A 22826-nucleotide genomic window follows, 5' to 3' on the forward strand; every position below is an offset into this window, starting at 1 on the left:
AATCAAGAAACGGCTGAAGGCACTGGATATTCCAAAGGCTATGGGCCCTGAGAATATTCTGGCAATAGTACTGAAGATTTGTATTCCAGAACCTGCCGCACCCCTAGCCAAGCTGTTTCACTACAGCTACAACACTGGCATCTAACGGGCAATGTGGAAAATTGCCCAGGTATGTTTTGTCCACAAAAAGCAGGACAAATTCAACCCAGCTAATTCAGTAAAGTGATGGAAGGTGTCATCAGCCGTAATATGAAGTGTACTTGCTTAGCAATAACCTGCTCACTGATGCTCAGTTTTGGTTCCGCCAGGGTCACTCAGCTCCTGACCTCATTACATCCTTGGTTCAAACATGGATCAAAGAGCTGAACTCCTGAGGTGAGATGACAGTGGCTGTTCTTGACATCAAGGAGCCCTAGCAAAACTGGGGGCGATGGGAATTAGGGGAAAACTCTCCGCAGGCTGGAGTCATACCTAGCAGAAAGGAAGATGGTTGTGTTTGTTGAAGGTCAATCATCTCGGTTCCAGAACATTGCTGCAGGAGTTCCTCGGGGTAGTGTCCTGGACCCAATCATCTTCAGCTGCTTCAGCAATGACCTTCCTTCCATCATAAGGTCAGAAGGGGATGTTTGCTGATGATTGCACAATGTTCAGCAGCATTTATGACTCCTCAGATACTGAAGCAGTCCATGCTCAAATGCAGCAAGACCTGGACAATATCCAGGCTTGGGCTGACAAGTGCCAAATGACATTTGTGCCATACAAGTGCCATGCAATGGCCATTTCCAACAAGAGAGAATCCAATCATCACCACTTGACATTCAATGGCATTACCATCACTGAATCCCTTGTTATCAACATCTTGAGGGGTACCATTGACCAGAAGCTGAACTAGACAATAGCCGTATACTGTGGCTACAAGAGCAGGTCAGAGGCTAGGAATCCTGTGATGAGTAGCTCACCTCCTGCTTCCCCAAAGCCTATCCACCATCTACAAGGCACAAGTCAGGAGTTTGATGGAATACTCCCCACTTGCCTGGATGAGTGCAGTTGCGACAGCACTTAAGAAGCTTGATACCATCCTTCCACAAACATCCACTCCTCCACCACTGATGTACAGTGGCAGCAGTGTGTACCATATATAAGATGCAGGAACTCAGCAGGCTCCTTAGACAGCACCTTCTAAACTTACGACCATGACCATCTAGAAGAATAAGGGCAGCAGACCACCACCTGGAAGTTCCCTTCCAAGGCACACACCATCCTGATTTGCAAATATATCACCATTCCTTCACTGTTACTGGGTCAAAATCCTGGAATTCCCTTCGTAACAGCACTGTGCGTGTGCCTCCACCATGTGGATTACAGTGGTTCAAGAAGGCAGCTCACCACCACCTTCTCAAGGGCAATTAGGGATAGGTAATAAATGCTGGCCCAGCCAGTGAAGCCCACATCCCATGAATGAATTAAAAAAAGTTTCCGGGTGATGAAGAAGCTGTTATTCATTGAATAACATTGATATTGTATTCTACACCTGCATATCAAAGTAGACATTTGAAAATATTGCAAATACAAATTCAAAGGAAGATTCAGGTAAAGGTAGGCTACATATTTAAAAATGTAGTGTTTAACTGTTGATAGGGTGTGTAGGATGTTGCTCTTTACAAACTTAAGTATCGGCATATACATTACTGAACCAATGATGACTGTGCTGGCTCAGTCATATTCATTGGGTGGATGAAGGCCATATTCCCAAAGACCTTCTGTATGGTGAACTAGCCACTGGGTCATGACTTGCTGTACGTCTATACCTCTGCTACAATTATACCTGCAAGCGAGATATGAAGATTGACACTGACAACTGGGAGACAGTTGCTGATGGCCGTGACTTCTGGAGGCTGACTGTTTGGAGGGCATTGAAAGAGATGCGTCGACACAGAAAACTCAGCTGGCTGAGAAGCAGGCCCAGAGAAAACAGAGACCAAAACAAAAACAAAAACAAAAACAAAAAAATGCGGATGCTGGAAATACAAAACAAAAACAGAATTACCTGGAAAGACTCAGCAGGTCTGGCAGCATCGGCGGAGAAGAAAAGAGTTGACGTTTCGAGTCCTCATGACCCTTCGACAGAACTGTTCTGTCGAAGGGTCATGAGGACTCGAAACGTCAACTCTTTTCTTCTCCGCCGATGCTGCCAGACCTGCTGAGTTTTTCCAGGTAATTCTGTTTTTGAAAACAGAGACCAGTCAATCCTGCACCTTCTTAGCCCATTGTCTTCCTCTGCAACAAATGTGGCAGAGACTGCCATGCCAGAGTGGGACTCCTGAGCCAAACCAGGCAATGTTTAAAACAGATTTGACCACCACAGCACAAACCATCATCTCATGAGACCAAAAGCTGCCAAGAATAATGTTTTCAGTCCAACTCTTTATGTAATTTCTGAGATGTCTCTTTTACTTCCAATGGCTCTATTAGCTGCAAATGTGACCATTTTGCATTGGGTTTGAGTAAAAGTCAGTGATGCTAATGAAACAACAGTCCTAATGTTGATTAGTGGAGCAACAGTGTGCTCCCACCATAAAGTCTCCACCACGTAAATGGGGGGAGATAACCAAAGCGACTCTACATTACTTTTCTACTGTGGTGGAATAATGCAGCATTTAGAAAAGCTTGAAAGTTTTTCAGTAAATACTGCCCTGTGATCATCAAATGTCTTAGTGGTTAAAAGGCACCATATTGGACTAATACAGAAGGCTGTGGATTTAGACCCTGATCTGTGCCAAATTAGCTCTCAGCCAGGTGGGTAGTAGCAATGCATTGCCAAGTTGAAGTTCAGAAAGGGAAAATTAATTTGGGATTCCTGTTCTTGTCCACTGTCTGCCTGCTAGAAAATTAATGTGTGAATCTCAGATGAAGGCATATAGCTGTGCCCACAAAGGAACAATATGTCTTAAGCGCTATCTTGTTAATTGTTAATTTTTAATTTATAAAGCAGCCAATTTTTGCTAATTAAAAATTGTACACGTTTGTCGCATTAATTTAAAGCCTGACCCGATTTCCCACGTTTCCCTAGGTATATTTGAAGAAGCCAGAGATTCCCTATCCTGTCTGTTATTCAGAACTGGGAGCCTCTGGTCATTATTGAAACACACCCAAAGGCATAATGTACAAACTACTCCCTCTAGAGGGACGCGGAAAAGTTATACCATTCTTTAAAATAAGCCCGATTTATGTTTTTTTTTAAATGAATCTAATTTTATTATATGCAATTGGTCATGAGTGGCTATTTTTATTTTATATTTTCGAACAGGAAATTGAACGCCCCAATCGAGTTGGGGGACTTTGCTCGGTGAAGATAGGCAGCGCCAGGAGTGATTTGGAGGCCGTGGGTTATTCGAAGAACGATGAGCTGGTTAATGTTCAGCCGTGCGGCGGGGCCCAGAGCTCTGTGTGCTCTCCTCTCCGCGCACTCCAGTGTCGCTCCCTTTAGACTGTCTTCAAAAATGGTAAGTACCGGCCTGACGCAGAGTGCGTTCAGTATTGCAAACACAGGAGCAGAGCGCAACACTTCCCGGTAGCCAGTGCACTGGAGGATACAAGGGCCTCATACACACCGACGGGGGGCGGCGGGCGGAGGAATGGATAGTTTTTGGAAGAGGTTGCCCTGTGAACCTTTTTCAAGAGAAAATGCAATAGATTTTTTTGGTCATTTTTTTTCTCTGCAGTCTTGACTTTTCTCTAATTCATTTTTTGATTGTGGGCTGCAGATAACTAGATTGCATTCAGCTGTCGGTTTATAACTACAGGCGTTAAAAGGGCACTGTCTTCACGGCCAAAAATTAAAACGTTTTTCAATTCATTCTCTGCCGAGTTCGCTGATTTGAGGCCAAAGCAGCGCCAGGGGATACTATTAGTTTTAGTACCTTGAGGCAAAAGGGACAACTCTCCCAAGGTTCCCACTCTTCATGCTTACGCCTGATAGAAAGTGCAGCATATGTTCAGACGTCAGAGTGGGTTCGACCTTGGCTGTGATGTTCTGAAATTAACTGGCCTGTGAATATTCTTTATGCAGACTGACACGCACAGTGACTACTCTCTACGACTGTAACCCTCTTCAACTTTCCTGAAGCCTTGGCTAGTGTCAACCACGTCATCATTCTCCAAAGCTCCATTTCTGCTATCCACTTGTTCTACTCTTGCTTATATGAGCACAGCCAAAGCATTTTCATGAATTGCTTCATTTCCTGCTACTGCAGCCCTACCCCCAAAGTTGCCCAAGGATATATCCTTGACTCTTTCTTTCTCATCTAACATGCTTGGTGATATCATCTCCAAACATGGTCACCTTGGCTGATCTAGATGATGCCTAACTCTACCCATCCATTTCCTGTCCTAACCTATCTGCTGCTGCTGTGTTAATGGACGGCTTGACTGACATCCAGGCCTGTGTGAGCTGCAATTTCCTGCAGGCTAAACATTGGAAAGACCAAAGTCATTATCTCTGGCCCTTGGCACAAACCTAGTGGCCTTGCTATTGACTCCATACCACTCTCCAGTAACTCTTGAGACTATGTTTGCAGTTTGTCGTTCTGTTTGACCCCATGCTGAATTTCTGACCCCATATACCCTCTACATTACTGTCTACATCCACTTCTGTAACTTTACCTGCCTGCACCTTGCCTTAGCTGACCTACTGCTGAAACCCTCATCCATGCTTTCATCCCATTCCTTCTCCCCAACACCACCCCCCAACTCTTCTGAAATCCTGCTACTTCACTTCTATCCTGCACCAAGTCCAGTTCACCCCATTTTTTTGCTGACCTGCTTCCAGGTTCCCTGACACATTTCATTTTATATTCTCATCCCCTCCATGTCTCTAATTTCCTGCAGAGCCCTACCCCTTCCCCCAAATTCTGACCTCTAGTTCATTTTCCTTCTCTCTCTCTGCTCCACTATTGGTAGATGTGCTAAAAGCAAACTGGATCCCATGCTCTGAAATTCCCATACTAAACCTTTTTACAGTGTTCTTTAAAACTCACATCTTCAATCAAATCTTTAATCATTCCTAACTGTTCCTTCATTGGCTCCGTGACACTTTTTGATTACGCACCTGTTTAGTGCTTTTGGACAGTGGGAAGAAAAGTGCTATTGAAATGTAAGTTGTCATTGACTATTGTGCAGTAGAGGGCTGCAATTGTCTGGAATTGCCTCGTGCAGTTTGGGTGAGTTGAACAAACCTCACCAAAAGTAATAATGTTCTGGAAGTTTGATCATCCTTCGTACTGTATCTGATGTTTTTGGATATTAAAATGATCAATTGCAAGGTTCCTTCATACGTTTCAATTTGAAGAATTCCTGTACAAATATTCTACTTTCACAATAGATGAATTATACAATAATCACAATTTGACTAATGTTATGGTAGCATTGCAGCAACATTTATTTTGATTCAAAAATTAAAATACTGGTTAAATTTTATATTTATAATGTAATTTTTTTAGATCTTTGTAATATAATTACATTTTTGTAATCTAATTCTATGCCTTGTCTTGTACACTACTCTTCTTGATTAGCAGTGCAGCAACATGGAGCTCAAGAACATAGTCATGGCTGATTTGCGTGTTTATCTTACCAGAAAATGAAATTGGATAGTACAAAAGAGCTGTTTGACTTCACTGCCTTCCTTCCTTTTGCGACCCAGCTAGGTTTCCCCTTCTTATCCGGAACTCTTAATTCATTCATTGGAGTAAGCCTGAATGTTGCTATTACGTGAAATTGGTTGAGAATTTAGGGTGGGTGTCTAGTACTTTTGCCACTATAAGGTCGGAATGCAGCAAATTGCTTCACAAAAGAGTTTAAGATTGTAGTTAACAAATGATTAGGTTTGTCATATATTGCAGTGTTAACATGTGATATTGTCCTATATTTGGTTTTGAAATTAGTTTTGAATTTTCAATGAGAATGCAGAATTTTGTATCTTTTAAATAACCTTGGGTTATGTTTTGGGCTTTTAATGCTGAATGTTTTCTTTGGTTCACTTCAATTTTGGCCACTCCTGTAAGTGGGCCTTGCATTCCCTTCAAATTGTGACTCTATACAATTTACCTAGATATTAGGCAAATAGAGATACCAGAATGTGCACTTAATGTAGCTCTTGCTGTAAACCCACTAGACAAATTTACTAAACAGGTAAATGGATAGTACTCTATACAAAACGGTATATTTGTCAAATGATTGAGACCTTTTTCTTTGACTAACCTGCAATATGAAATGAACTCTTGCAATACAGTTGTTCTTTCTTAATTGGCTTCCACTGCCACAGAATCTATTGATTTTACTGAGTGCCCTGATGGCTCCAGACAGTATACTGATTTTTTGTGTAGTACCCCTCAAAGATGTAGCATCAAATTCCTTTGAAGATATCCCAGACCACAGAACATCGAAACACTGTTACTCATAATGTAATTTAGATGTTCAAACATTTGTAAGATTCAAAATGGCATTTGGACATACAAGTACAGGTGTTAAACAAACCAACAGCATGCTTGTAATGGAGTGGCTTGGCATATTGTTCAGTTCCAAACACTTTGATTATCCAAGATCAGTCCCTCTCCGAGGGCTGTGATAGCAATGACATGACATATTGGCCACTATTTTGTCAATTGTATATTAATAGGGTGTTTTATTTTATTCAGTGGTGGGGACTTGCCTGTCCAATTTTACCCTTGTGTCAAGTTCGAGGAACGAAACATAGAAACATTGAAACTAGGAGCAGGAGTAGGCCATTGGGCCCTTCAAGCCTGCTCCGCCATTCAATATGATCATGGCTGATCCTCTATCTCAACACCATATTCCTGCTTTCTCTCCATACCCCTTGATGCCCCTAATATCCAAAAAATTACCAATGTCTTTCTTGAACATACTCAGTGACCCAGCCTCCATAGCCTTCTGTGGTAGAGAATTCCACAGGTTGACCACCCTCCTAAGTGAAGAAATTTTTCCTTATCTTAGTCCTAAATGGCCTGCCCCATACCCTAAGACTGTGGCCCTTGGTTCTAGATTCCCCAACCAGAGGAATCATCCTCCCTGCGTCTAGCCTGTCTAGCCCTGTTAGAATTTTATACGTTTCAATCAGATCCCCTCTCATTCTTCTAAACTCTAGTGAATACAGGCCCAGTCGAACCAATCTCTCCTTATACGACAGTCCTGCAATCCCCGGTATCAGCGTAGCGAACCTTCGCTGCACTCCCTCTATGGCAAGTATAACCTTTCTTGGGTTGGGAGACCAAAACTGATGCAATACTCCAGGTGTGGTTTCACCAAGGCTTTGTATAACTGCAATAAGATACCCCTACTCCTGAACTCAAATCCTCTTGCAATGAAGGCCAACTTGCCATTTGCCTTCCTAATTGCTTGCTGCACCTGTTTACTTTTACTGACTGGTGCACAAGGACACCCAGATTCCTTTGTACATCCACATTTGAATAATCCAATAAGTCATCATTATAGACAAAATGCTTTATTTTTATTGCATTTTGTATCAATAGGAAGGACAAAACAAAAACATTTTAGATATTTTAAAGTGGCTGGAAAGCAGCCTCTTTCAGTGACTCAGCTAATCAAGGCGATGAACAGCAAAGTCACAAAGACCTGAATGAACCCAGGTTTGATTCCCAGCTTGCAATAAAGTACTGATAACTGCAACCCTGGGCTAGGGTATAGAAAAGTGGCTAGACTTCTTTCTATTGATTACATCCTCTGCTGGAAGTGCATGCATATTGATGTTGAGTTAAGACTTGCAGGTGCTGTTCTAGGCAACAAGATAGCCTGCCAGTCCTCATTGTTTATGTTCACATGAAGAATGGGCTTTGGGGTGAATTGCAAGAGGGTATCTAACACCTGTGGAATGGTTCTCAGGAAGTGGGGAAGGAAAAATTGGCAAAAAAGAGAATTATTAAATGTTGCAGGAGGGTGACTGTGATATAAACAGGCTTATATTTGTCATTCTCTGCTTCACTCATTAAAATATACCACCTGTGGTACTCTACAAAAATGGCCTGATAGTAGCCAAGAATTTGTAGGGAGGGTTGCTGATGCATATCTCATGAGCATATCTTTAGCCTCTAAATAGCTGGGTATTTTGTGCATCAGTTATTGGGACTAAGAGAACAAGCCCTTCATATTCGTTTAAACATTTACCTCAGCTAACGATTGCATTATAATGGTATCATGCACAATTTTGTGCATTTTTAAATGTTTGAGTCCATTTTGGAAAAGGCTTTGAGTCGGGGTAAATTTATAATTTTTTGAGTTGATCATAAGTGTAATCATTAAAAAATACATTAGCCAAATTTGAAGTTTAGCCAACCTACTAAATATAACATATCTTTGATGCAATAGACTTATTCAGTGAAGGAGAAATAATTTTTTCAGAGAGGCTAAGGTTAACTGGGTATAATGCTATCATCACTTTTTGAAGATTTTCTCTTTTCGAAGCTGATTCACAACGCACTTCATTTTTGACTTTGTTTATAAACAGTTGCCATTTTTCTCCTAAATTTATTTGGAGTTAAAGAATGCTTTATCTTTTCATAAATGATTTTGACCTGGGGCTGTATTGTGGGGCAGTTAAGAATTTGTAAGTGTTAGATTTTGGATGAGCAGAAATTTCCTCATTTGAATACTTGGAAGTCTGAAGCCATAGTTTTTAGTCCCTGTTCCAACCGCTATTTCCTAGCTACCAACTCTAACCTAGTGGCAGTCTGTCTGCAACCTTTGTGTCATGTTTGACATCAAGATGATCATCTGACTCTTAGTGTGCCATCACTAAGGCCATCTATTTCAGCCTCTAACATTGTTCAACTTCATCCCTGTCTCAGCTTACCTGCTGCTGAAACCCTCATTCATACCTTCTGTACCCTTTGACTATTCCAACGCACGCCTGGCTGGTCTCCCACATTCTACCCTCTGTAAACTTGAGATTGTCTAAAATGCTGCTGCCTGTTTCTTGACTCTCACCAAGTCCCTGTTCCCCTATCATCCCTGTGCTTGCTGACCAACATTGGCTACCAGTCAAACAACGTATTGATTTTAAAATTTTCATCCTTGTTTTGAAATCCCTCCATGGCCTCACTCCAACCTAAATCTCCTCCAGCTCCGTTACCCCCCAGGATACCTGCACTCCTCTAATTCTGGCCTCTTCTTCTCTGATTTTAGTCCCTCCACCATTGGTGGCTGTGCCTTCACTCACATAGGCCCCAAACTCTGGAATACCCTCCCTACAGCTCTCTGCCTCACTACCTCATTTTCTTCATTTAAGGCACTTGTTAAAACCTACCTCTCGGACTAAACTTTTGGTAGTCTGGCCTTATATCTCTGTGGCTTGGTGTCAATGTTTCTTTTATAATGTTCTTGTGAAGGTGGTTGTCATATTAAGGCCCTATATAAATACAAGTTCTGTTGCTGAACAATGTCAGTGTTGTGTTTTATGTTTCTTCAAGGAAATGGATTGTTACAAATCCAATGCTTATAAAACGTAGCTTAATAAACCGTATACCTGAATAGTGAATATCGCCACGTACTTATTGTATATAAATTAAAGGAATTCTCAAGATTTATAATAATCCCATCTGTGTGCCTAATGTGTGAATGGTTACTTGTGGAAAAACACCTGTTGGTCTTACTCTGACATTACAAAGGTGGGCCTTTGATCTTTTTATTTCTCCATTCGAGGTTGATGGGCACCACCTCTATGGTACATACCAGGACTCAAAACTGAATCTTTCGTGGTCCATGTGGCTGTCTCTATGCACATATCCATTGTCTCATTATCCACGGAGACATTAATAGAGCCCTAACCTGTTGTGTTTCAGGTAAAAGTGTTGTCCGTTTTAGTTTGAGAAGAAGAATCATGCATAATAAAATCTATGATTTCATGACATGTTCAGTGTGTTTTGCATCATTGCTTTTGTCTTTAGGTAAAGTTTTGTTCGCTCGCAAATATCTTCTCATGAAGATAATGTTCTTCTTCATGGTTGTTATTTTTGTATTTAGTAATGGTTATAATTTTCTTCTATTCAGTCATGGGATGTGGGTGTAGCTGGCTAGGCCAGCATTTATTGCCCATCCCTAATTGCCCTTGTTCAGAGGGCATTTAAGAGTCAACCACATTGCTGTGGTTCTGGAGTCACATGCAGGGCTAGACCAGGTAAAGAGAGCAGATTCCATTCCCTAAAGGACATTAGTGCTGATGGGTTTTTACGACAATTGGCAATGGTTTCGTGGTCATCATCAGACTTTTGGTTCCAGATTTTTAGTGAATTCAAATTTCACCATCTGCCATGGTGGGATTTGAACACTGGGTCTCTGGAATATTAGTCCAGTGACAATACCACTATGCCTCCCCATGGTGGAATTCACTGGGGACAATTTTTGCTAATGGTCCCATTTTTAATTGGGATGTTCTGAGCTGAAACAGCACTGCTGAGTAAAGTGATGACGTTGGACGAGTGTCCCGACATCGTGCATTCACGTGACATTTCGGTCGGCAGGCATGTGAGAGAGTTGGCAGTACGCTTACTGACAATTAAGTGGCTTATTAAGGCCCTTAATCAATTAATTGATTTGAATTTTTCACTGCCCGTCTAACCGTTTGGTTGGTGGGCGGGCGAAAAGGCAAAGCAGCCTTTGCATTTGTGGCGAAACTTCATCCACGAGCGGGATGAGGTTTCAACCAGTGACTTTTTTAAAAAAAAAACTTTTAACACTCCTATTTAACATGTCCCTGCTCATGTGACAAAGTCACATGAGGTGACCTGTTTTCATCATTTTTAAAATATCTATTTTTATTGTTTAAAAATCTTCAGCTCCCTGAGGCAGCTCTATGCTTCAGGGAGCTTTTACTGCACCCATGTGCATGCATGAACTTCAGCGCTCGTGCTCCTCCTACCCCCACCCCGGCAGCGCTGCAGTGCACTTTTCACTCTTTCCACTGTTAATTGGCCAGCCAGTGTGAAATCACAGCGGGGCCCGATCCCGATCCCGATCCTGATCGGCTTTGCGACCGCTCCCGGGACCGTCAGCCCGACAAGGGAAAAATTCTACCCATGAACTTAAAACTATGAAGTGAAACTTATGCTTTTAAATTTATTTCCACATGAGAATACTTGGATAAACAGTAACATTAATTTTAAAAAAAATTTTGATAGCTTTTATTGTCAGAACAGTATTAATCACAGAGCCTGTTACTCTGAAGTTACATATTAAGCATGGAAGATTGATAATTGACAAAGTGCTGTATCAGTAAATGAAAACTAAATCAAGTAGGGTAAATTAATTATAGTTATGTACAAAGGAAAGTACAGCTGAGTGACCTATAGACCGCAGAAGTAGTATACCAGTAAAATTACTAAACCTGAAAAACTGTAGCGCAATAAGAACAGTGTACGCTAAATGTGCAGTTTTTCTGTTCATTTCAAAGAGAGTAAACCTGATCAGATGCATGATCTAAATTTGTTTTTTCTGAAACACTGGAATAATGCTTCAGCTCCCACCTAATTAATTAAAATACCATCTTTTTTTATTCCTTACTGATTTTTGTATTGGCCTTATTCTCTCTCATTGTTGTTAAGATTTTTTTTTTGTGTGTAGTTTCAGCCAGGTCCTGACTATCTCAAATCCACAATGCTGGATCACTTTCATGTTAACTACATGCATTTGGAGTTATAGTAGGGCACAGCAACTAGTCTCGGAGAGTTGAACACTTTACACTTGTCTGTATTAAGTTTCATGGGCCCACTTAATTAACCAAGACTACATCGTATTGAACCTTAAAAGTGACTTCAATGATGGACATATTTGTGAAAAATTTGCACTGTATTAGATTTTCTGTGATGTACCGCTTTTTAAAAAAAAAATCTCAAATTTTGAGTTCATTTGACAATTTGAAAAGTACAAAGTTGTTACTTCAAGGCAGGTGTAGGTTTAGAAGTTTTAGTTGGCTTCTAGTCGTGATGATTTGCCATCTTGTGGTGATTTTAAGATACTACGGCAGAATAAAGACTTGCTTCTGAAGCATTTTACATGCTCTATCAAACCTGTCATGACATGCAAAAGAAATTCATAACTTTATTTACTATTAGAGTTATACATGAATTCATGTATTTTTAGTAGAATGCAAAATAGCTGAATGTATGCTATTTTTGTAAACTGTCCCTTCTAAGGCACATTGGGTGCTCTCATTACCCTCCTTTTTAAAAAAAACAGAAGTTGACCCTGCTATCCTTACACATTACCAACTGCATCTCCAACCTCTTCCTCTCTCAAACTGTTGAACAAGTTTTCAGTTCCCAAACTCGTGCCCCTTATTCCTGCAACTCCTTGTTTAAATATCCCCAATGAGGATTTTGTTCGCGTTGCACCACTTAAGTGGCAGTAATCAAAACGATCATTGGCACCCCCTATAACTAATTGTGTGAACTTCCTCGACTGTCGACCTTTCTTCAGCTCTTGAAACAATTGATCTCTCAATCCCTCACCAATGCCTCTGATCCCATAGCCTTTGCATCCTATTGGTGGCCTACTTTCACCTTCCCCCAACCTTACTTTAACCCATCTGCAGCTAAAACTTCATCCATATCTTTCCAACCTCCAAAATTGACTATTCTGATGATCTTTGGGGCTAGGCTTCCACCCTCCATCCCTGTGAACATCTGTGCAGCCAAAATCCAGCTGTCCGTATCTTAAAGCAAACCAAATGTTGTTCAGCCATCATACCAGTCCTTACTGACCTGCATTTTCTCCTAATTCTCCCATGCCTCCAATTTAAAATTACAATCCTCATGTTTAAATCCCTTCATGGCTGTGCCCCTCCTCTCTCTCTAACCACTCCCAGCCACGTGATTCCTCAGAAGTCCCCATTCTTCAGAGCAATATTCACTTTTATTTCTCTTTGCTGCGTGTGGCCTGCTTTGTTGCACCCTGTGGATCCTTTAAGATTGCTGCGTGACCAGAAGAAGTAGTTGCTTTAAGATGTGTCCACTATTTGCCCCCTGCGCAGTAAGCTCCTGACTACTGCATGGCCACGCATCTGTGCACCGTTGAGTTCCACTATTGTCCCTGTGCTGCAATGATTTCTGGTCAAGCAATGTCTTGATTTTAAAATTGTCATCCTTATTTTCAAATCCCTCCATGACCTCACCCCTTTCTGTATCTAATCTCCTCCAGCCCTATAATCCTCAGATATCTGCACTCCTCTAATTCTGACCTCTTGTGTATGGCCAATTATAATTGCTTCACTATTGGTGGGTCATGCCTTTAATTACCTAGGCCCCAAGCTCTGGAAAGCCCTCCCTACAGCCTTCTCTCTCTAGCTCACTTTCCTCCTTCAAGACACAGCTGAAAACCTACTGCTTTATCCAAGCTTTTGGTCATCTGGTTTAATAGAACAATAGCCACTCAGTGTTATACTTTGTTTTATAATGCTCCTGTGAAGCACCTTGAGACATTTCATAAATGTTAAACAAGCTGTATAACCATAACTTATTGTTATAGAGTGAGCACTACCTCCTGAGTCTGGCTTCTCTTCCTCACTTTGACAGCTGTATCTTCAGCTGTCTATGTGTAAGCTTTGGCGTTCACTCTAAGCCTCTCCTCCTCTTAAGACCCGTCTTAACAGGTACCTTTGGTTGACTGAACCTTTGGACACCTCTCCTCCTTTGGCTTGACATCCACTTGATTATACCTCTGAGGAGCATCCCAAAGCACCTCAACATTAAAGGTGCTTACTTTAAAGGTTACATGGAACATGGAGTTCTGTACAGCTACAAAGGCCATTGTACTTAGGCAGAGTTACCATTTGGCAGGGTTATGATTTTGATAAAAGTATGTTCCAAAGTAGGATTAGGCATAATTATGTTGGCAACATAGTTGACTAGCTTAAACATTTTTATACAGGTTGTCAGTTCGCTCCATCGTTCTTTTTGGCAACTGCGGATTGGCACTACTTAAAGATGAGTTCTGTCTTCCTGCTGTTTTCGAGGGGTGGGTCCTGTAATGCCAGATTTTGTTGGCTGGCGTGAAGAAAACTCTGCCTTTTCTGTTTTCCCCCTCATTTGCTTAGAGATTACTTGTTAACAGAATGTCTTGGGGCTTCAAGAAAAGTTGGGGCGTGCAGGGGGCTGTGCAAGTGCTTTTCTGGCCATACCTTGGGCCGTTAACACAATTAACATTTTTAGGGTCATAAAACAGGCAGTGAGTGAGCTGTTGTGATTCCTGGCTGGTTACTGTGTTGTAGAAACTGAGGAAGTATGTCATAATGTCTACTTTTTGTGAAGAGAAACAGAATATGAATGATTTAAAGTGAGTTCTACAACGCTAGTGTGAATGGATTTTCAATTCCTTAACCCCCTCCCCCCCAGCCCCACCAGATACTTTGTATCTGTGAATATTCAGTTAACTGTTGTGGTATTGGTGTAGTACGAGACTTCTAGTTCCTTCTCAATGGGTTTCCACATAATGCGTGCATTGTCACACAGAAGAAGAGAACATGGCATTAAGGTTCAAGTGAAATGTCATTTTATGTCTGTTCCTCTAATTACACAATCCTTGATGGTTTACGTTACTAAACATATTTGTTTATAATATTGTCCATATTTATAAATGACTATATTGCTGAACTTCTTGAAATCAGGTGGGGTTGATTAATGCCTTGTGCTTGATCTTTTAGACGTCACAGACCCAGTGGTTAACCCCAGAGGAAAGGGAACAGCTTCTACCAGAATTAAAAGCAGCCGGGTGGGAAGAAGTTGAAGACAGAGACGCGCTTTTTAAAGAATTCTCATTTAAGAATTTTAACCAGGTGCAGTATTTTGTAATATAAAACTAGTTACTGTGACTTGGCAAAAGTGTTCTCAAAAAAAACATTTGCTTTCTTTCCCTCTGTATAAAACCCATGTCAAAAATTAGGAGTTTGTGATTACCTGGGTTTAATCAGTGTCAAAATTCTCTCTGAAAAATTTTATCAGTGAATCATTCAATAATAACTGGAATAAAATGAGGAAAGGATGTGGGGCTGAAATTCTTCCTAGTGAAAAAGTAAGTCTGAAAACAGGCATTCTTACTTGTGACTTCTTGGGTCAAAATTGATAGGAGAATTTTACCCCACAAGTTATTTGTGGCTGAGGAGCTTGGTGCCATAGAGCTCTGTTTTTCCATCTCTAGCATCGGGATTTAAAATTAGCACAGACCAATGGGATGAAAATCTCCTCTCATTGGCTCATGGGCCATTGGGAAACCCAAACCGTTTAGTAGTGCCCCTTGATCCTTGGACTGTTACTAATCTCAATTGGTACTACATCAGTGTTCCTGTAATGGGAAAGGACAAATCCACTTGGGTGGCTGCTCTTGATTCCTGTTGGAACATAAGAGAAAGCAAATATCTGGCAAAAAGAAGATTGTGCTCAGCTCTAACAGTGCCAAAGTAATTGAAGTGAGCTAATTTTTTAGTTTGTGTGAAGAATGGACAAGGCAGCAGAAGGTTGTGTTCATTGGTGGACCATCATGGGTAAGGAGTTCTTGCTTCCGGTGCGGACGAGGGCACAGACTGCAGGGAAGATGAGAAAACTGACCACAGCACCATTGTCCAGAGTGCCATTCAAGTGGAGTGGCGGGGGGGAGAAAAGAGAAATGTAGTAGTAATAGGGGATAGCATAGGGGAATAGATACTGTTCTCTGCAGCGAAGGCAGAGAGTCTGAAGGCTCTGTTGCCGAGCCTAAGGACACCTCTTCTGGGCTGGAGAAGAACTTGGAGTGGGAGGGGAAGGATCCAGTTGTTGTGGGCCACATAGGTACCAACGACATGGGTAGGACTAGGAAAGGGGTTCTGCTGAGGGTCTACGAGCAGCTCGGGGCTAAATTAAAAAGCAGAAACGCAAAGGTGGTAATCTCTGGATTATTGCCTGATCCACATGCAAATTGTCTTAGGGTAAATAAGATTAGAGGCGTAAATGCGTGACTCAAAGATTGGTCTGGGAGAAATGGGTTCTGATTCATGGGGCATTGGTACCAGTACTGGGGAAGGAGAGAGCTGTTCCGTTGGGACGGGCTTCATTTGAGCCATGCTGGGACTGGTGTCCTGGCAAATCATATAACTAAGTTTTTAAAGTCCTATCTACAACCCAATTAGTTGGGGTGGGGGGAGGGTTCAGTTGAAGGGAAGTTTAAAAAAGTCAAAAAGAAATGAGAGCAGGGGTGCAGGGTGTTGAAGGGGTGAATGATAATCAAAGTGTGACAGGCAAGGGCAGAAAATATATGTGGAAGAGTGCAGCAGAAAATAGAATCAGAATGAGTAATAATGGTAAAAAGTCAAAAGTTAAGGGACGCCCCCCCTTCCCCCCCCCCAGTTGAGGGGGAAGTTCAGGAGCGGGTGCGTGGAGGCATGCCTCTGATCGGGGGAGCACTGCCATTTGATGTGGACGGGCGAATTAAGTCCAACCCAGTGTGATATCCGCCAGGAAGCGCTATGCTCTCCCTGTGCGGGCGAGGAGGATTCCCTAAGCCAGGAATGTGCTCTTTAGCGCATGCGTTTGAAAGAGCGCACTCATCTCCCTGAGGCTAAGTGCTGCCTCAGGGAGATTGGCGCCAAATTCAAATTAGTCAATGCACAAAAATAGAATTTCCCTGACGTGTCCCCTCATGTGACATGTCCATCACTTTTATTCAAACTTTTATTAAATCTTTCAAAACCTACATGAAACATCATCCCGCCCGTGGATGAGGTTTCATGCTTTTTCTGAAGCCCGCCAGGGCTCCCAGCCTACCTGCCAACGTTAAGGTTGGAAGGACAGGCCCATTAACTGACTAGTTGAATTAGTTTTAAATGGCCTCAATTGGCCATTGACAGGTCGACGGGCGCACAGCTGATTCGGCTGTGCCCCCGCCGACCTTAAAATTGAAATGATGTGGGGTGACGTCAGGAGTTTTGCCTGACGTCATCCCGCGTTATTTTATGCGTCGTCGAGCGGCGCACCCCCCCCCCCCTCCCCACCCCCCACCCCGCCTTGCCAACCTCAATATCCTGTCCTAAGGCTCTTTATCTGAGTTCACACAGCATTTATAACAAGATAGGTGAATTGATGGCACAAATAGAAATAAATGAATATGACTCGATAGCTATTACAGAGACATGGTTGTAGGATGATTAAGACTGGGAACTCAATATTAAAGGGTGTTTGACATTCGGAAGTATAGGCGAAAAGGAGGTGGGGTAGTTTTGTTAATATAGGGAGGTATCGGTGCAGTAGTGAGTAGTGATATAGGTGCAATAGATTATAGGCTCCTGAAGAATTTCCTCACTTTGGGACAAAGTATAAATCAGGAAATAATGGAGTCGTTTAAGAAAGGCGCTACAATTGTCATTGGTGATTTCAATCTGCATATTGACTGGACAAATCAGATTGACAGGGGTAACGTGGAAGACTGATTTGTAGAGTGCATCAGGGATTGTTTCTTAGAGCAATACATTGTAGAACCTACCTGGAACAGGCTATTTTAGATCTAGTAATGCGTAATGAGCTGGGATTAATAAGAGATATCGTAGTTAAGGATCCTTTAGGGGGAATAGCGATCACAACATGATAGAATTTTAAATTCAGTTTGAGGGCGAGCAACCCTGGTCTCAAACCAGTGTCCTCAATTAAATAAGGGCAATTACAGAGGCATGAAGAAAGAGTTGTCTAAAGCGGGTTGGGAAAATAGACTAAGGGAAGGTCAGTGGATGAGCAGTGGTAGACATTTAAGCAGATAATTCATAATGCTCAGCAAAAGTTTATCCCAGTCAAAAATGAGGACTTAGTGAGAAGGATGAACCACCCGTGGTTAACAAAGACCACCTTGACCACCAAGGAGAGTATCCAATCAAAAATTAAGGCATACAAAGTGGCGAAAACTAGAGGATTGGGAATTTTTTAGGAAATGGCAGTGGATGACGAAAAAACTAATAAAGAGGGAGAAAATTGATTATGAATGTAAATTGGTAAGAAATATAAAAACAAACAGCCAGAGCTTCTGTGGACGTATAAAAAGAGAGTAGCTAAAGTGAGCGTGGGACCCTTGGGGAATGCGATTGGAGAATTGATAATGGGGAACAGGGAAATGGCAGATAATTTAAACCAATATTTTGCATCGGTCTTCACGGTGAAGGACACTAGAAACATCCCAAAGATACCAGATAAGCAAGAAGCTAATGGGAGGAAAGATCTTGTAACTGTCTCTATGACGAGGGACAAAGTATTTGACAAACTAATGGGAATAAAGGCAGGCAAATTACCAGGACCTGATGGCTTGCATCCAAGATTTTAAAGGAAGTGCTGCAGAGATAGTGGAGGCATTGTCTGAGATATTCCAGAACTCACTGGATTCTGGGAGGGTCCCAGCCATTTGGAAAACCATTAATGTGACGCCCCTGTTCAAGAAAGGAGGAAGACAAAAAGCAGGAAACTATAGGCCAGTCAGCCTAACACCTGTCATTTGGGAAAATGCTAGAGTCCATTATTAAGGAAGATGTAGCAGGACATTTAGAAAAGCTTAATGCAATCAAACAGAGTCAACATTGTTTTGTGAAAGGAAAATCATGTTTGACAAATTTGCTAGAGCTCTTTGAGGATATAACAAGCAGAGTTGATAAAGGGGAACTGGCAGATGTAGTGTATTTGGATTTCACAAAGGCATTCAAAAAGGTGCCACGTAAAAGGTTATTGCACAAGATAGGAGTTCACGGTACTGGGGGTAATGCATTAGCATGGATTGAGGATTGGTTAACACACACAAGACAGAGTCGGGATTAATGGGTCTTTTTCATGTTGGAAAGATGTAACTAGTGAATTGCCACAAGAATCAGTTCTAGGGCCTCAATTATTTACTATCTATATTAATGACTTGGAGGAGGGAGCAGAGTGTAATGTATTCACATTTGCTGACAATACAAAAATAGGTGGGAGGGCATGTTGTGATGAGGACATAAGGAATCTGCAAGGCGATATAGATAGGTTGAGCGAGTGGGCAAAAACCTGGTGGATGGAGTTTAATGTAGGAAAGTGAGAGATCATGCACTTTGGGTAGGAAGAACCAAAATACGTTATTATTTAAATGGAGAGCGACTCCAAAAAAGTGCAGCACAAGGATCTGGATATTCTTGTGCATGAAACACACAAAGTTATAGTGCAGGTGCAGCATGTAATTAAGAAGGCAAATGGAATTTTGGCCTGTATTGCTTGGGGTGTTTTAGTTTGAAAAATAGGGAAGACTTGTTACAACTGTACAGGGTGTTGGTGAGGCTGCACCTGGAGTTTTGGTCTCTGTATTTAAGAAAGGATATTCTAGCATTGGAGGCAGTTCAAAAGAGATTCACTAGGATGAAGGGGTTGACTTATCATGAATGGCTAAACAGGATAGGCCTTTATTCATCAGAGTTTAGAAGAAAGAGGGATGATCTTATTGAAATGTACAAGATTCTGAGGGGGCTTGACAGGGTAGATGTTGAGAAGATTTTCCCACTCGTGGGGGATCTCAAACTAGGGGACGTGGTTACAGAATAAGGGGATACTCATTTAAAACTGAGATGCAAAGGAATTTCTTTTCCGAGGGTCCCGAATGTCTGGAATTCTCTACCCCAGAGAGTTGTGGAGACTAGTTCACTGAAACTATTTAAAGAGGAGGCAGATAAATTTTTTAAATATTGGGGAGTTGGGGGCTATGAGGAGCTGGCATGAAAGAGGAGTTGAGGCCTGGGCAGATCAGCCATAGTCTTCTTGAATGGTGGGGCAGGCGTAAGTGGCCGAATGGCCTACTCCTATTTATTATGTCATTATGTAACACTGCATGAATTGTTTGTACCTTCAAATAAAATTAGATTGTACAAAGTCTCCTGTCTCTGCCAGTTGTGAACTTCATGAGTGAATTGAGTTCAGTAAAGTTTTAATTCTGTTTTCATGTGGCATATGTAATGATGTTTCTAATTTGGCACGAATTATCGACGTCACATAGAGCGATATCAGTTATTTCTTGTTCCTGGACTCTGTGCTGTCCAAAGTAGCAGAGATCACTAGACTGAATGAAGCTGGACTATTCATGGCAGTGCATATCCTCTCCAACATTGTGGAAAGATCTATCCAGGATGTTGGTCCTAAAGAACTGGAGCTGTACGACAGAAATTTTTTTTGCACTTGAGACAAATCTCCATGTTTTATACCAGGAATGAAGATGCGACTTGGCTTTACCTCCGTATTCTGTACCTAATAAATAGTCTAATGGCAAAACATTAAAGTCTTCAGTTGGAAAGTGGAGGATGATGGGAGAATTGGAGAAAGTTGGGGTTACTTGCTATGCATCATATGTCTCCTCACAACCAAACCAAAAAAGTATACCAAAAGTTTGGCAGTCATATTAATAGACATTCATATTTTAGGAACTCCAAATGATCTATTAATATGAAAGAAAAAAGGATGGTTAAATAAATATATTCTTGTGTTTCATGTGCTTTGCTAAGTAACTGATTTTCTTTTTAAGCAAGCTATAAGTTTAAATAAAATGGAACACGATGTCTTTATCACAGGCATGATTAGATTTAATAGAAGTTATTTTAAAGCTTCTGCCTCATATTACTTTTCACTAACACTTTGTAAGCAGAATTTAAGTCTGTAAGTTTCATGTATCTGAAGACTGATACAGATGTATTCTATAAACTCGGAAGCCTTGGGCAGCTGTTAACATCGCATCTCACAAAAGAGAAGCTGATGCAAAGTTGCATCCAGCAGAATAACCAGGGCCTAAAGTGCATGAATCCTGATACAGAAAAAAATGAAGTCAGCAGCACACCAACATGTAAGGTGGCTGGAGGTAGCGAACTGTGTACAGTCCTGGTTACCGCGTTACAAGAAGGATGTTATCACACTAGAGAGGGTACAGAGGAGGTTTGCAAGGAAGGATGTTGCTAGGAGTGGAAAGCAACCAAAGACTTTGATAGGCTAAGGTTGTTTTCTTTGGAAGATAGGAAGCTGAGAGGGGAGATCTACCTGAAGCGTACAAAATTATGAGGGGCCTGGATAGACAAAGGACGTATTTTTCTTAGCAGAGAGGCCAGTAGCCCAGGGGCACAGATTTAAAGTAATTGGCAGAAGGATTAAGAGGGGAGTTGGATGGTGGTAATGGTCTCACACTCACTGCCTGAAAGGGTGGCAGAGACAGAAACATTCATTGCATTAAAAATACTTGGATATATACTTGGAAGTGCTATAACCTAGAGGGCTATGACAGGTCTCAGGAGAGCAGGCGTGCAGGTGGTCCTAATCACTGGAGCCCATGCTCCTAGGGTGCTCGGGCCTCTTGGCCAAGTAACCTGTCAATCTGGATGGCCAGTGTCCAAAGCAGCCAATCCCAATTTGACAGGCTAATCGACCAAAGATTGCTGATGTTTTGAACAACAGCAATCATTGGTTGAGTAGTAGGATGCACCAGATTTCATTTTCATCTCGTGGGTTTTTGTTTGGGTCTGGTTGTTGTGGAGTGCTGCTCCCTTAAGCTTCAGACCTGGCTGGAGCACAAGTAGGTTGGTGACAGTTATTTCAAAGTAGGTACCCCTCACATCTGCCTCATCCCCCTCCTCTTTCCCTTGTGAAGTGCAGGCCAATGGATTCTTTTTCAGGCTTGAATTCTCTATTTCAAACCTTCAGTTCGCTGGAACCAACTCCTGGGCCCTGGGCCATTTTGAGATTTAAAGCTGGCTCCCTTTGCCTCCCTTTCTTCAGGCTCTGTCCCTCCAGCTAGTTTCCATGGCAATAGATAGCGGGTTGGGTAACAGCGGGTAAGAATGCGGCAGCTGGCCCGGGCATCTTGAGGCTGCCAGATTTGGCCCCAATTGGAATTTGAGCCTGCCTTGAAGCGCTTTCCAGTTAGATCAGGCAAAAGGTGCTAAATTGAGATCTGGAAGTCTGATCACTGAGAGCTTTTCCTACTTGAATCTATCATCCTTGTGTGCTGGCTGTTTCACCAAGTTCTTCAACTAGGTGTCTCTTGACAATTTAATTTGGCACAGAATCAACAGCAGGTATTTTGCATGCAAGGGAAAGGCCTGGAAGCCCAAGGCTATAGACCTAGCTACTGAGAAGCTGAGTAGAATTTCAATACTGTACAGAACAGCCCAGTGTTTTGGATGAAAGAGTACAAATGCAAGTTTGCAGGCCTGAGCACAAGGGCAGTTGTTGAAACCAATTAACTGGCACAAAAGGTTGCCTTCAAAGTTCAAAGAAACAGTGAAAGCTCTTGGAATTACTTGTTATTCAAGATAGAAATGTGAAAGAACATGTCAAGAAGCAGGGCAATGCCTATGGTTCTGCAAGAAGTAAAATGCCCAGTGCCTCATTTCTCCAGTCCTTCCCGACCCCCCTCCCTCAATGCTGTCTGGGCCCTAGCCTCTGTGCCAGGCCCTTCCCTACACCCTCCACTGCTCTTGGTGTTAATATGGAGCACCACCGCATTGCCAAATCCTGTGAAAAATCCTTTCCGCTCTCTCATCAATATAATGAGGCAGGTTCCCAAAAAATAATTGATGGCTGTTTGGATATCGGATTGTGCGCTATGTTTCTGTATCCCCCAGTTTATTTTCACTGCGACCTGGCCTGAGGCTGTGTGGTGGCACACCCTACTGTTCCCTAATTCGCTGATCTTGAAGTCTTGGGGGCGGAATCTGTATTTCTGGTTTTGTCTCCCATTGGGGCTGTGGTGTTGGGGCTTTAACAACAGGAGGTATAATTCCAGTGGTGGGGACAATCCCTTCC

At 42.0% G+C, this 22826-nt stretch overlaps 1 protein-coding gene across 4 annotated transcripts in view; it reads left to right on the plus strand.

The window, feature by feature from the left end:
- Nucleotides 1-3152: 3152 nt before the first annotated feature.
- The window catches only part of LOC121281135 (pterin-4-alpha-carbinolamine dehydratase 2-like), a 60810-nt gene continuing 41136 nt past the window's right edge, over nt 3153-22826 (plus strand). For 2 of the 4 annotated variants that reach the window (XM_041193849.1, XM_041193851.1), the window contains exons 1-2: nt 3153-3503; nt 14723-14854. In XM_041193849.1, coding sequence (XP_041049783.1) covers nt 3402-3503; nt 14723-14854 — 234 coding nt within the window. In that variant the 5' untranslated portion in view covers nt 3153-3401. The remainder of the gene's footprint in view (nt 3504-14722; nt 14855-22826) is intronic. The other 2 variants (XM_041193848.1, XM_041193852.1) reach the window with 2 other exon arrangements.

Source organism: Carcharodon carcharias, chromosome 8 (genome assembly GCF_017639515.1).
Source record: "Carcharodon carcharias isolate sCarCar2 chromosome 8, sCarCar2.pri, whole genome shotgun sequence".
Classification (NCBI taxonomy): Eukaryota; Metazoa; Chordata; class Chondrichthyes; order Lamniformes; family Lamnidae; genus Carcharodon; species Carcharodon carcharias.